Genomic DNA, 15,364 nt, shown 5'->3' on the forward strand with positions numbered 1-15,364 from the left:
TTTGTAAACATACTTTTCAAGGATTTTGATGAAAAATTGAAAACTTTAAAGTTAAATATCTCAGTTTGATGATTTTCATTTATTGCCCTTTTTGCACCCAGCTCCTCAATTTTTCACAAGGGATTCTTATCCTTATCCTAAGCTTAATCTATACTTCTAAGATTGACTCAGTCATAACTTCAAAAAGAAATAGGCCCAGTTAGATTGGTTAGTACCGCGTCTGCCTTGTAAGCGCTAGGCCGCGGGTTCGATTCCCGCCAACTTTTATTGAAAAAGAGGTTTGACAGAGGGAACTGTAACGGCCAAGGTCTTATCGTTCCGAAACCGAAGAGAGAAGGAACACAGGATAGGAGAAAGCCAGCCGTTCCAAGAACGAAAATTATCTGTAATCCGCCCCACTCCGGGCGAATTTTATCCCAAACAGATGATTCGGAATTTATAACTAGAGGGACAGCATGGATTTCATCTTTTAGGGATGTTGCCCCTACACCCAAGCTTCAGAGTGGGATGACAATAGTTAAGTGGATAACTCACGTTGGTATCCTATGACAAATGAAGCGCGGGACATAACGTTGAACAATTCTGGATGATAAGGAGACCAGGCTATGGTCCAGTTCCTGAAATACAATCCATAATATAGGTACCTTACACAATCATTAGTAATGTCATTATTTCCAAGTAATGATGATGAAAAAATCAGAAAATCCGGAATCAGAAAGATAGGAAAAAACCTCGAGTCAAACCCGGGACTTTTAGTTTGTAAAACTAGTGTGATAATGGGGCAGGGAGGTTGGTTTATTAACTCTTACAAAAGATTCGTATAAGCCCAACCCAACCCTTAGGGCTGTTTGTCCCTACACCCAAAAGCCGCAGAGTGTTTGTGTGCGAATCTTACAAACGAAAAGGAGATAGAGCGAGAGAAGGAGAAATGTTCGATAGAGGGAACTGTAACAATGGAGGGCAAAATCGAAGAAGGAAGGAGGATAGGATAGGAGAAAGCCAGCCGTTCCGAGAACAAACCTTATACGTTTAGGATAAAGTCAAATGCTCCGTGCAGGAAGTCAAACCACGATCTAAATGTCGTTTTTTTCCCCATGGAGAAGGAAAATTCTAAAAAAATTCAGGAAAAGTAAATCACTGCCGATTTCACAAAGGTTCATCTTACCTTAGCAAAGAACTGTAGGTGATCCTCCACTGTGAGGAGAAAGTCAGCCGTTCCGAGAACAAACCTTATCCGTTTAGGATAAAGTCAAATGCTCCGGGCAGGAAGTCAAACCACGACCTAAATGTCGTTTTTTTTTTCCCATGGAGAAGGAAAATTCCAAAAAAATTCAAGAAAAGTAAATCACTGCCGATTTCACAAAGGTTCATCTTACCTTAGCAAAGAACTGTAGGTGATCCTCCACTGTGAGCTCTTCAAATAGCAAATCATATTGTGGACACAGGCCGAGACTTTCCCTGACTTTGCCCATCTCATACCAAATATCATGGCCATCTATGTATGCTGTGCCAGAGGTGGGGATGATTAGACCTGGGAAATAGAGGTAAAAGTACGGTTACTCCGGTCGTAGAAGGTCCCGAGATCGATGCTCACCATCGACAAAAAAAAAAAAAAAAAAAAACCCGGGGGGAGTTTAGTCTGTCTGGAGGACTTTAAACAGGGAGTATACCTACCAGCCTGAATTCCCCTTGATAAAGAAATAGCAAAGGTTGAGTGCGAAGGAAATCCACTCGTAAAATTTGTAGCCAAAATCAAATGTCAGCCCAAAGCAATCACCCTATTTAAGGCTGATTGAGAGGCTGACGAAAAACGTCGACCCACACGGGAAAAGGTGAAGAAAAGAAGAAAGAGAGTGTGTGCAACTTTAGTATCAAAAGTAGACACTAGGCTGCGAAATGGTGATAACTAGAAGTTCCTTTTCTTCCAAGATGGCGGTGTTTGGAGGAAAACTCCTTGGGTTTAGAGATCAAGACGAATACAAAAAAGTGAGTGTTAATGTAAAGCAACATTTAGAATGGACAATAGTTGCACGGGTGACTTACCTTGACTTGTCGACTGAGATGTTCTCTACCAGCTATATCGTCATCAAATACCACACCGGCAATGTAATCCTTCATAGCACCAGGTTGAGTTAGGGCATCTTGTAGTTCAGATGAATTGGCGAATGCTTGTTCTGCAAAACATACGATTGATAAAGTTACTCTTTAAACTTGAAGACATTTTTTTTTTTTTGAAGAGGTTTGACAGAGGGAACTGTAACTGCTATGGTGGTCTTATCGTCCCGAAATCGAAGAGAGAAGGAAGACAGGATAGAAGAAAGCCAGCCGTTCCGAGAACGAACATTATCCCATCAGGAAAAACGCCTTCGGCGTTAACCTCGCCTAGTGGTTACCTTCCACTCAAGAGTCTATTATTATTATGAAATTTGGTATGCTATCCCGGTATGGTCCAAGGACGCGACTGTAAAAATTTGGTAAAAATCGGACAGTCACTCATCCAGATATCAATCAAAGTCAATGATGCTTTGGACTTCGAAAAAAAAAATCCATTTTTTAGCCCGTCCTTCCTTTATTATTACGATAGTAATAAAAAGGTATAAGGGACGGGCTTATTGCATACCTCGGCTGGGATTGAACCCACGCTCTTCGAACCACCAGGCGACTAGGCGAGCGTGTTTACGACCTAAGTACCTACACCAGCGAGGCAGAGAAACCACGTAAGTACTTTTTGCAGAAGGGCGAAATGGCCAGAGATAACGAAATCCAAATCAATCACGTTCACAAAATTCCGGGAAATTCGATCGACGAAAACGAACAAAAAAAATATTAACGATCAATTCAATTTTAAAACGATTAAACCGATCGAACTCCAAACGTAAAAAACCGTTTCCTGATGGAGTGAGCTGAAAATCGGAATTCCGATTTAAGATTTAACACTTTTAAGATTCTAAGTTAGTAAATCTAAGAATCAAACTGCTCTTTAAACAGACTATATATGTACAGGGTCCGGCACACGAAGCTAGACTGATTTTGAGTTTAAAGTTTAAACCCAGCAAATGAAATGTTCAAAAACTTCGAACCTTATATTTGATTCCGAATTTCCTCATCCTTCAAATCTTGAACTCGTAACATTATTGATTTGCATGTGCGTGAGACTGGTCCTAAACTTTGGAACTCACAAAAAAATATGCAAACAAAATATTAATGCTAGGTGATATGCACTTTGATACTTCGTCTAAACTTAAATCGATTGAATGAAGAGATTTGACTGTTTGATTTTAAACTTCGGATTAAAATTAGACAACGTAATCCAAGTTTAACCATTGGACTGTATGAACAACAAATACTACTTTTTTCAAGAGCTTTGTTACAGGGTAACTAACTGCGAAGGTCTTATCGTCGCGAAAGCGAAAGTTCTTGGAACGGCTGGCTTTTCGCTTTCGGGACGATGAGACCTTACAGCAGTTACAGTCACTCTTAAAAAAAAAAAAAAAAAAAAAAAAAAAAAACTCGTGTAGTCTGTGTTGTAGCATGTCCATCCATCAGATGGGCGATAAGAGACTCAATACTTCCCATTTAGGTGCTGGGTCAATACGAGAATACCAGAAAGAGTAACCCTTTGAATTTTTTTTTTTTATTTTTATTTATTTATATTTATTGCAATCGAATATTTATTCTCAATAAGTTGGTGCTTTTCAACTGATGTATTCGTGGATATTTTTTGCAAAGTTGTTTCAATAGCGGTCAAACCTTTAGCCGATTGGTGACGGAAGAATCAATAAAATAACAAATGAAAGAGAGTTTTTGCAACCAAAATGAGCGTCCCGTAAATTGAACTATCAGCTTCATTGCTTCCTGAAATCAGATTAAAAAAAAAGGTTGAGTGTTCACCGCCGTTTCTATTTCGTAGCAATGAAACAACTGCTACATTAGACTCGTGTAGTCTGTGGTGTAGCATGCCCATCCCGTAGTATGCCTCTCATCACATGGGCGATAAGAGACTCAATACTTCCCATTTAGGTGCTGGGTCAACACGAGAACACCAGAAAGAGTAACCCTTTGAATTTTTTTATTTTTTTATATTTATTGCAATCGAATATTTATTCACAATAAGTTGGTGCTTTTTTAACTGATGTATTCGTGGATATTTTTTCAAAGTTGTTTCAATAGCGGCCGAAACTTTAGCAAAAATTTGACGATTGATCAGCTGTCAACGAACACTTTTCTTTCTACCACGAACTAACCTTCATTTTGGTTTCTTTCTCGACCGCTACACATCGTATCGTATTGAAACTTTAGCCGATTGGTGACGGAAGAATCAATAAAATAACAAATGAAAGAGAGTTTTTGCAACCAAGATGAGCGTCCCGTAAATTGAACTCTTCAACGTTATTTGACAAAAACTTGACGATTGATCAGCTGTCAACGAACACTTTTCTTTCTACAACGAACTAACCTTCATTTTGGTTTCTTTCTCGACCGCTACACATCGTATCGTATTGATAGCTGGATATACAAAGCTCAGTAGTATAATAGTTGATATGAACGCTGTCAGAGCAGGCAGAATAGGATCGTCTAGATAGGGAGGATAGGGAAAACGTTGGAACTGAACAAATGGCAGGACTGAGGTGGTGAAATGTTCGATGTAAGCTTTCGAGATGGCGTCCTGGAGCTCGAGAAATCCTTCCTTGCAATAACCTGACAACAAATAAAAAGATATTTTTTTCTTTTCAATATTTTGCTTAACGCCCTTCAAATAAGTTTAAATCTTTTTCTTTCTTTTTTTTTGGAGAGGGGGAAATCTTCAAAAAGACGCCCATTGCAAAAACCTTTGCATTGGGGAGTGTGGGATTGATATCCGGATACCGGGACATCCAGACCCACTAAAACCCAACCTCTCCCTCTTCCCATTAGGGCCCTGGAACCAGATTTATTGGACGTTACTTCAGGGACATATACGGACATTACTACAAGTTTAAATCTAGATAAATAAAACTGTAGAATATAGATTTGTCTGTAAAACCGGTAAATTGCTTAGAATTCTGAAATTTTTAATTATTCATACTCCTTTAAGCATCAAGGAACCCAAATACATATCAAATTGGAACAATGTCCGTCTGTTACTCCGCTGATAAACCTGTTTTTGTCCTCTTTTAACGAGAAAACGACTGGACCGATTTTAGTGATTTTTTTTTTTTGTGGACACCAGATTTTTCCCCTACCTACATTATAGCATAGTTAGGACATTATTGCTTACCGTTATAAGTTTTTGGATAATAAAACTAAAATAATTATCGAGGAATAATTATTTAATTAAGAATCTTCATTGATTAAAATTTAGTCACCCATCCAGATATCAACCAAAGTCAATGTTTCTTCAATGGAAAAAGGTGGTATACAAAATATCTCAAGAACGGTTTGTCGTAGAGCGACGCTACCTGCCTCGGTAGCGTAGTGGTCAAGACGCTCGCGCCTGGTAAACAGGAGGGCGTGGGTTCGATCCCAGCCGAGGCATGGAATTTTATCATTTATTTGAGATTTTGACCACCCAGCGAGAACAAATGCGGACATTACTACAAGTTTAAATCTAGATAAATAAAACTGTAGAATGTAGATTTCTGTAAAACCGGTAAATTGCTTAGAATTCTGAAATTTTTAGTTATTCATACTGCTTTATGCATCAAGGAACCCAAATACATATCAAATTGGAACAATGTCCGTCTGTTACTCCGCTTATAAACCTGTTTTTGTCCTCTTTTCACGAGAAAACGACTGGACCGATTTTAGTGATTTTTTTTGTAGACACCAGATTTTTCCCCTACCTACATTATAGCACATTATAGCATAGTTAGGACATTATTGCTTACATGCTTACCGTTATAAGTTTTTGGATAATAAAACTAAAATAATTATCGAGGAATAATTATTTAATTAAGAATCTTCATTGATTAAAATTAATTTTTTTAAAAATTTTAATTTGGATAATACTTGTCTTGTCTATGTCCTATGTCAATAGGTTCATGAAATGTCTAATACAAACCTAACCAAGACTGGTTAGGTCAACCACTGGGTGTGGGTGTCACATACCTGGTTCACCTCCCGCGGTGCTGAGCTTCTCCCGAGGTCCAAACTCCTGGTAGAGCGGAAACATGAGGTAGGTGCGCCAATTATCGTCCCCCACACCCTCTATGCTTTCCTCTGGGAAACGGGAGATAATTCGGGACGCACCCGGGAATCGAATGGTGACCTGTGGAGCAGGTAGGACATGATTATTGAGAGAAAGAAAGAGCAAGAGATTATCTGGCTGGGGGACGTTAAACAGGGAGTAGACCTACCAGCCTAAATTCCCCTTGATAGAGAAATAGCAAAGGTTGAGTGCGAAGGGCATCCACTCGTAAAATTTGTAGACAAAACCAAATGTCAGCCCAAAGCAATCATCCTAGTTAGGGCTGATTGAGAGGCTGACGAAAAACGCCGACCCCGTCTGTACACGGGAATCTGGCTGGGGGACTTTAAACAGGGGGTAGATCAGTTTAGTCTGTCTGGAGGACTTTAAACAGGGAGTATACCTACCAGCCTGAATTCCCCTTGATAAAGAAATAGCAAAGGTTGAGTGCGAAGGAAATCCACTCGTAAAATTTGGGAGATTATCTGGCTCGGGGACGTTAAACAGGGAGTAGATCAGTTTAGTCTGTCTGGGGGACTTCAAACAGGGAGTATACCTACCAGCCTGAATTCCCCTTAATAAAGAAATAGCAAAGGTTGAGTGCGAAGGAAATCCACTCGTAAAATTTGTAGCCAAAATCAAATGTCGGCCCAAAGCAATCATCCTAGTTAGGGCTGATTGAGAGGCTGATGAAAAACGTCGACCCCGTTGACACTAGGCTGCGAAATGGTGATAACTAGAAGTTTCTTTTCTTCCAAGATGGCGTGTTTGGAGAAAAACTCCTTGGGTTTAGAGATCAAGACGAATACAAAAAAGTGAGTGTTAATGTTAAGCAACATTTAGAATGGACACTAGTTGGATGGGTGACTTACCTTGACTTGTCGACTGAGATGTTCTCTACCAGCTATATCATCATCAAATACCACACCGGCAATGTAATCTTTCATAGCACCAGGTTAAGCAACGTCTAGCATGGACACTAGTTGGATGGGTGACTTACCTTGACTTGTCAACTGAGATGTTCTCTACCAGCTATATCATCATCAAATACCACACCGGCAATGTAATCCTTCATAGCACCAGGTTAAGCAACGTCTAGCATGGACACTAGTTGGATGGGTGACTTACCTTGACTTGTCGACTGAGATGTTCTCTACCAGCTATATCATCATCAAATACCACACCGGCAATGTAATCCTTCATAGCACCAGGTTGAGTTAGGGCATCTTGTAGTTCAGATGAATTGGCGAATGCTTGTTCTGCAAAACATACGATTGATAAAGTTACCCTTTAAACTTAAAGACATTGATCGACAGCACCAAAAGCAATATGAATGATAAAATAACTTTTATTGAAAAAGAGGTTTGACAGAGGGAACTGTAACTGCTGAGGTCTTATCGTTCCGAAAGCGAAGAGAGAAGGAATACAGGATAGGAGAAAGCCAGCCGTTCCAAGAACGAAAATTATCTGTAATCCGAAGAGGTTTGATAGAGGGAACTGTAAGTGCTTTGGTCATATCGTCCCGAAAGCGAAGAGATTTTGGTAAAAATCGGATAGTCACCCAATAGGCGGGTACTAAGATGATGAGAAGGGATCACATCCCATTAGGAGAGATAAGATATAAGCTATTGGTACGAACATAATTCCCTAATAGAGTTTTGACATTATCAATTTCCTTAGCCGAAATGAAGTGGTCATCATTGGAGGAACTAAGTGAGTTTTTTTTGTTTCAAAGAGGTTTGATAGAGGGAACTGTAAGTGCTTTGGTCATATCGTCCCGAAAGCGAAGAGATTTTGGTAAAAATCGGATAGTCAAACCGGTTTTTGGGGGATTTTTTTTCACATTTTCCACACAAATGAGCTCTGATCTCGAAATTTGTCGCGACGACCTATGAACTCAAAGCGAGAAAGTTTTAGATAACACTTCAGTCGATCATTTAAGACCGGTTTTAGCGTTACCTATATGTTAAGCTACGCCGAGGAAGGCCAATAAATGGATGGGTGACCTGAACATTATATTGGGAATCAAGGGAGAACGGGCTCTAGTCTTGATTTTAAATCATTACAAGAAAGTAAAATCAAATCAAGAGTAGTAATAAACTGAATATTAAATAAAATAGGTATAGGTACATAAGTACTGATTTTCTTTAACCTAGATCGAAAAATTCCCGGAGGGACGGGCCCCGCTTGTTTTCTCTCCTTTGAACCATAGCCCACATAGCTAGCTCTCTTTTGTGCGTGGTTCGTAGCTCCCTATGTAGCTCAAACTGAGAGCATTTGCAGATCCCGCTTGGTAGAGCAAAAAAGTAATATTTTTCAACCTAATAAATCACTTGAAGTACCGTACGTTTTGGAGATCCTGTAGAATTATTAGCTAATCTTTGGGGGGATTAAATGAACCTTTATTCGCACGCTTCTCGTAATGCCTACGTGAATTTGCCATTTGGCGTACATGTACAGTTGACATTGACCTGACTCGGTGGCGCGCCTGGTAGAGGTTGCGGGTTCGAGCCCAGCCGAGGTATGGAATTTTATCCTCATTTATTTGAGAAATCGACCACGTATAATAATGAAGGTCTAAGAGTTAGGTGGTAGAGAACGCCTCCGGCATTAACCTCGCCTAGTGGTTACCTTCCACTCAAAAGTCTATTATTATTGTCGTATACACACAGTCTGGGGTATGGGAAAGTTATGTACTTTAGTGTTTGTTTCTGTACGGTACTCAGGTCCGCGACCACACTAAGTCTAAATCAATGATTATCCTCTGTTCATTAGAGGTAATAATTAAATTTGCCAATTCAATTTGTTTGTTGCCTCGCCTAGTGGTTACCTTCCACTCAAAAGTCTATTATTATTGTCGTATACACACAGTCTGGGGCATGGGAAAGTTATGTACATTAGTGTTTGTTTCTGTACGGTACTGAGGTCCGCGACCACACTAAGTCTAAATCAATGATTATCCTCTGTGAACGCCTCCGGCGTTAACCTCGCCTAGTGGTTACCTTCCACTCAAGAGTCTATTATTATTAAGTGTCTTTCGGAACGGCTGGCTTTCTCGTATCCTGTTCTCTTTCTCTCTTTGATTTCCATTTCGAAGAGAGAAAGAGGACATCTCCGTTCTTACATTTTCCTCTATCAGACCTCTTAGAAAGATGAAATCTTAAAAGACAAAAAAGTATATTACCTGATGTAGTTGCGAAGCGGTATCCGAAATTCCGACACGCACTGACCAATCACAGGTCTCCAAACGACGTCATAACACTTCAACCGAAAACACGACTTGACGAAAAACCGGCAAAGATTCTATCTAGACACGAAATCTTAGAAAAGACTTTTATCGCGGATAAGAAATGATTACGAAGGCGGATAAGAAAAGACTTCTCTGTCACGAGTAAGAAATGAAGAAGAAGGCGGATAAGAAAGGTAGGCGAAGAAAAGACTTCATCCCTATAAAGCACTCCCATGTCCCCCAATCACGCTCTCAGACCGTCGCGTTCGAATATGTGTGGCTGACATATTAAGCCTGATTCCTGATATGTACAAGCTTTGATTTGTCTGCAGACTTACCTTGCAACTTGGTCTCACAACCTTGTCTTTCGACAGGTCGTACGTGTGTTGGGCAAGTTTTAGATATGAAGTCTGCGCTTCCCGTGCACTAATGCCCGCCACACACATTCAAGTATACTTGAACTTGAACACACTCAAGGTATATATACTTGTATACATATATACTTGAACGTGTGTGGCGGGCATAGTAAGATCTGTCACAAGACAAGGGTTGGGGAACAAGTTGGAAGATAAGTCTGCAGACAAGTCGTTGTGTGTTAACAGACTACTCACTGGTACAACTTCATATCTCAAGTATACTTGAACGTGTGTGGCGGGCATAGTAAAATCTGTCAAAAGACAAGGGTTGGGGAACAAGTTGGAAGATAAGTCTGCAGACAAGTCGTTGTGTGTTAACAGACTACTCACTGGTACAACTTCATATACTCTGTAATTTCTGGAGTAATTAAAGGTTACAACAAACAACAGATGTGATATGAGTCGGTGTTAGTATCAATCTTTGATTACGTGAGAGACGAACATCTCGAAATGTATAGAGTAATTAAAGGTTACAACAAACAACAGATGTGATATGAGTCGGTGTTAGTATCAATCTTTGATTACGTGAGAGACGGCAAAAGAAAACATCTCGAAAACGCTAAATGCCGACTCCTCAACAAAGACTTCTCATTATGCATTGATTGGAACTGATCCATTTGATCAAAATATTATTGTATTTTTTGTTCAAAATTGATCTATCAAGACGCTCGCCAGGTAAACAGGAGGGTGTGGGTTCGATCCCAGCCGAGGCATGGAATTTTATCCTCATTTATTTGAGATTTTGACCACTTAATAATGGAGCTCTAAGGGTTAGGTCCTGTCAAACACACGTTGCACGTTGGGTTTGTTTGGGTTTGCCGCGAATTTAAATGGGACCGCTGCCAAATGGAGCCGGACACCAAATTTGCATGCGACCACATTAGAATCGAATTATGGAATGCGAACGACAATGGAATCAATAGAGAGGAATGAATATGGAAACTGAGAAACTGACAAGAGTCTCTCGATGGATCACAATCGAACCTGGATTATAAAGAATAAAAGAAAGAAAAAAAAAAAAAATCTGGGACCTCGGCCTGCCCGCTACGCTGATCGACCTTTTTAGCTCCTCTTTTCACTATCAGGTAGACCTGACAGGTAAGCCTGAACAGGTGAGCCAATCAGGTCTACCTGATAATAAATGACCGGCCTGAGAAAAGTACTGAAAGTGACATATAGGCTGTTTGGAATCGTCATTTTCCACCCCGATTCAAACAGGTAATTTCGACTCGACGGGTACAAATAGGGCATTTCAATGGTGGAGTCATTCTGGACCTCGGCCTGCCTGCTACGCTGATCGACCTTTTTTTGCTCCTCTTTTCACTATCAGGTAGACCTGACAGGTAAGCCTGAACAGGTGAGCCTATCAGGTCTACCTGTTAATGAATGACCGGCCTGAGAAAAGTACTGAAAGTGACATAGGCCGTTTGGAATCGTCATTTTCCACCCCGATTCAAACAGGTAATTTCGACTCGACGGGTACAAATAGGGCATTTCAATGGTGGAGTCATTCGTGTTTACTTGGAACTCAATCAAACCCAAGAAACAAAGCGTTGATTCTAATCATAGAGTTATATGAGTACGTAATTTGTACGGTAGTGGTTTCATATTAAAAAACTATTAACTCTCAAGTACCACACATTAACACGGTTGACTATAATGCCTCATACTTTCTGACTATAATACAGATCGACATTTTATTAAAAATATTTTCCCAATTGCAACTCCTCCATTCAAACCAGCTTAGGATGAATTTGCCAGTCGCTCAAATAGAGGTTTTGTCATGGCAAATAAAAATCAAAAATCGCAATATCTATACATAATATACATACTCATATGTATGTAAATCGGCTCATTAAAATGAAAAGTGACCCAAAACTCTCAAAAGTGAGTCAGAAAATTTGACCCACAAGTTCATAAAATTGATAAAATTAGCCAAAAACAAAACTAACTACGCCAAAAGCGTCACTGAATTTGAGAAGAACACCAGAAAGACTTCAAAGAAAAGCTCTTAATGCTTGTTAATCGGGAAAGTAAAAATATAAGCCTTTTGCTATGAATCACGAAAATTCCAACAAAGACTAGATAGAGTCGACCAAAAACCACCAAGAATTAATCAAGAGAACCACGAACACCAGAAAGACTTCAAAGGAAAGCTCTTAATGCTTGTTAATCGGGAAAGTAAAAATAAGCCTTTTGCTATGAATCACGAAAATTCCAACAAAGACTAGATAGAGTCGACCAAAAACCACCAAGAATTAATCAAGAGAACCACCAAAAAAATTAGTTTTACACCACAATTTTCGTTGGCTTTCAAATTTCGTCGAAAAACACAACAGTATTTCCCTCAAAAACACCAGAAAATTGAACAAAATATCCACAAAATGTTCATGAGAAAAAAAAAAAACAAAGACGAATTTGTTGAAACACCTGAAGGAGAAGTTACACATTTCGTTCGAATGTCAAAAGCACACAATACACAAAATGTTTAAAGAGCCCTCAAATTTGGGTCAACACACGGAGAAAATTCCTGGTTTTATCTCCAGTTCCCCAGATGTGGCTAAAAGCGGGTTTCTGGAAAAAATTCAATTCCCTTACCTGGCGCGGGTCTTTTCCTAATCGAATTGACATCGTAACTCCGAGGTGACATAGCCGGGGATTTTCTGGAAAAAATTCAATTCCCTTACCTGGCGCGGGTCTTTTCCTAATCGAATTGACATCGTAACTCCGAGGTGACATAGCCGGGGAATTTCTGGAAAAAATTTAGCTCCCTTACCTGGCGCAGGTCTTTTCCTAATCGAATTGACATCGTAACTCCGAGGTGACATAGCCGGGGACACTAACAACAGCAATCCCTGGGATCTACCCCTGTATGACTAGGCTACGGGTGCTGAACCAAATAATCAATATGTCAACAGTCTCCTATGTCAAGCGATATCCTTTTGATCCAAGCGTGCCAAGACGACAACCTTAAGGAGGTGAAGAGCCTTTTAAAAAATTTCTGTGGATATCACAGCATCACTACGAGTCGCCTAATTCTACAGGGAATCGAACCCGGGACTCCGATGTGCAAGCCCAACCACTCGGCCACGGAAGTTGCTGATGTTTTTTTTTATTTTTTTTTAATTATTATTATTATTCATTACATAAAATAAAACAAAATGTTGATATAAATTATAAAACACAAAGCAAACATATTTATGTCGACCATTGGTCTTAGCTGGTGTGTTTATCAGCGAGTTGATTATCGGTCCTTGGTAGGGTAAGGGGGGGGGATTAATTACACCGTGCCGTCAACCGAGTGGTCCTTTGCATTCACTACCTTACTTCAATCATCACTGTGCAATATTCTGTTGACGTTGAGATAAAGAGACTACTTTGTCCTAATTCGACAGTTTGAAATTGTCAGAATTGTCTAAATAAAGCACCAATATCCAATTACGTCCCTATATTATGTACCTTTATCTCTAGTAGTACCTACGGTCATTTAATGTCAGCCAACCACGCTCAGACCGTGTGACAGGCAGTCGAAACGTGTGTGACGGAAAAAACTTTGTAGACTATTTATTGAAACCTATTCCTGAATCCGTTCCTGGAACCAAAGCTACCATATCTCCCAAATTCTCACGAGAATTCAAATAACAAGAATAACCTATTTCGATTTAACCTTGTGTTATCACGAGGAACACTCTCTATTGATTGGGATCCCTAAATGAGACCGCCAAACAAATTAAAAAGAAGTATAATCATGTTATGCAGCCCGCCAAATTTAAAAGCTTAGATTTGAACCACCGTCCTCCAGATCCAAGGATGGCCAGCCTAGTTAGCTTAGTTGGTAGTGCGTCTGCCTTGTAAGCGCTAGGCCGCGGGTTCGATCCCCGCCCAGGGCGGATTTTATCCTGATGGGACCCCCACGTCTGCCCGTCAGACGTGGGAGGTTGTATGAAGTTGTTTGCAGGAGAACACAACTTAAATCTGGATGGATGACTCAACTGATGATTCACAATGAAAATGTTTGTTCCAATAATCAAAGGGTATATATAATGCCTCATACTTGAGTAATGTGTTACCAATATGAGTCATCGGTAGTGCATATGAGAAGCAAATGGAGAATTGAATCCCAAAAGCCTAGGTGGTCGATATATATTATGTACCTGGCACTCATACGTACATTGTTGTTAAATAAGTAGGTTTACAGGGTGTCCACAACTATCCAAATCAACCCTTTAATTCCTTAAAGGGTTGATTTATTGACCTAAAATGAGACTTTTCTGTCTGTGAACAGGGGTCTGTAAATTCTCGAGCTATACAGGTTTGATAGAAAGGGCCATAACTTTTTGTCGACCAATATTGTCGAAATCCAACAAGCAAATGTGGAACGTTGGACAACGAGGAAAGAAGGTCCCATGATTTTGTCCTGAAATTGCATTTTATAATCAATTTTTAACAGCAAGTGAGAACCCTAAGCCTTGGTTTTTAGTCCGTCCTTCCTTTATAATTACAATAGTAATAAAAAGGTATAAGGGACGGACTATTGTTTTCGCTTCGGTGTCTGTCAGGACAACCTTATAGTAGAGAATAGAATCTCATCCTTGATCGAACAAAGAGGAGGAAAAGTTCCTTCTCTTGGTTCAATTATTTTTTTCAATTGATTATATATAAGAAGAAGAAGAAGAAGAAGAAGAAGAAGAAGAAAAAAAGAGGTTTGATAGAGAGAACTGTAAAAACGGAGGCCTTATTGTACGAAAATCGAGGAGGACAAGATAAGATAAGAAAACGCCAGCCTTAGGCAATAATATTCCTAAAGTATGTCAAAATTGAGTTGGCGGGGAAAGTATACAACAGATTTAGAACATCCCAAAGTGAAAAATTGGACTTTGAGCCCCGTAGCTGCCAAGCTTTGCCTTCCCTCGACAAAATGAGAAGGCGGTATCTGCCTTTGTAACAAGTAGGTTGTATGTTTTAACGACTCAGCTATGTTGCAAGCCAGGGCGGGGGTTTGACGGTTTCTAGCCAGGTTTAACTGCCTCGTCCTGAACTAAATATGTACCCAGATGTGCCATCAACCATCGCATCGTGAGGACTTTTGGCTTGTTTTAGCTAGCTAGGCTGGTAAGGCGTTTGATGGTCTGCTCCCTCTTATAGTAGAGAATAGAATCTCATCCTTGATCGAACAAAGAGGAGGAAAAGTTCCTTCTCTTTGTTCAATTATTTTTTTCAACTGATTATAAGAAGAAGAAAAAAAGAGGTTTGATAGAGAAAACTGTAAAAACGGAGGCCTTATTGTACGAAAATCGAGGAGGACAAGATAAGATAAGAAAACGCCAGCCTTTGGCAATAATATTCCTAAAGTATGTCAAAATTGACTTGGCGGGGAAAGTATACAAGAGATTTAGAACTCCCAAAGTGAAAAATTGGACTTTGAGCCCCGTAGCTGCCAAGCTTTGCCTTCTCTTGACAAAATGAGAAGGCGGTATCTGCCTTTGTAACAAGTAGGTTGTATGTTTTAACGACTCAGCTCTGCCGCAAGCCAGGGCGGGGGTTTGACGGTTT

At 39.9% G+C, this 15,364-nt stretch overlaps 1 protein-coding gene across 1 annotated transcript in view; it reads right to left on the bottom strand.

The window, feature by feature from the left end:
- The window catches only part of LOC103517414 (ATP-binding cassette sub-family A member 3-like), a 29,225-nt gene extending 16,586 nt beyond the window's left edge, over nucleotides 1–12,639 (bottom strand). Inside the window, exons 1-7 of the mRNA XM_026829521.1 lie at nucleotides 12,588–12,639; nucleotides 7,295–7,425; nucleotides 6,088–6,247; nucleotides 4,457–4,698; nucleotides 3,822–3,855; nucleotides 2,022–2,174; nucleotides 1,377–1,531 (exon numbers count right to left, since the gene is read on the bottom strand). Coding sequence (XP_026685322.1) covers nucleotides 1,377–1,531; nucleotides 2,022–2,174; nucleotides 3,822–3,855; nucleotides 4,457–4,698; nucleotides 6,088–6,247; nucleotides 7,295–7,425; nucleotides 12,588–12,639 — 927 coding nt within the window. The remainder of the gene's footprint in view (nucleotides 1–1,376; nucleotides 1,532–2,021; nucleotides 2,175–3,821; nucleotides 3,856–4,456; nucleotides 4,699–6,087; nucleotides 6,248–7,294; nucleotides 7,426–12,587) is intronic.
- Between the last annotated feature and the right edge of the window lie 2,725 nt (nucleotides 12,640–15,364).

The sequence above is a fragment of the Diaphorina citri genome, unplaced genomic scaffold (assembly GCF_000475195.1).
Source record: "Diaphorina citri unplaced genomic scaffold, Diaci psyllid genome assembly version 1.1 scaffold1840, whole genome shotgun sequence".
In the NCBI taxonomy this organism is placed as follows: Eukaryota; Metazoa; Arthropoda; class Insecta; order Hemiptera; family Psyllidae; genus Diaphorina; species Diaphorina citri.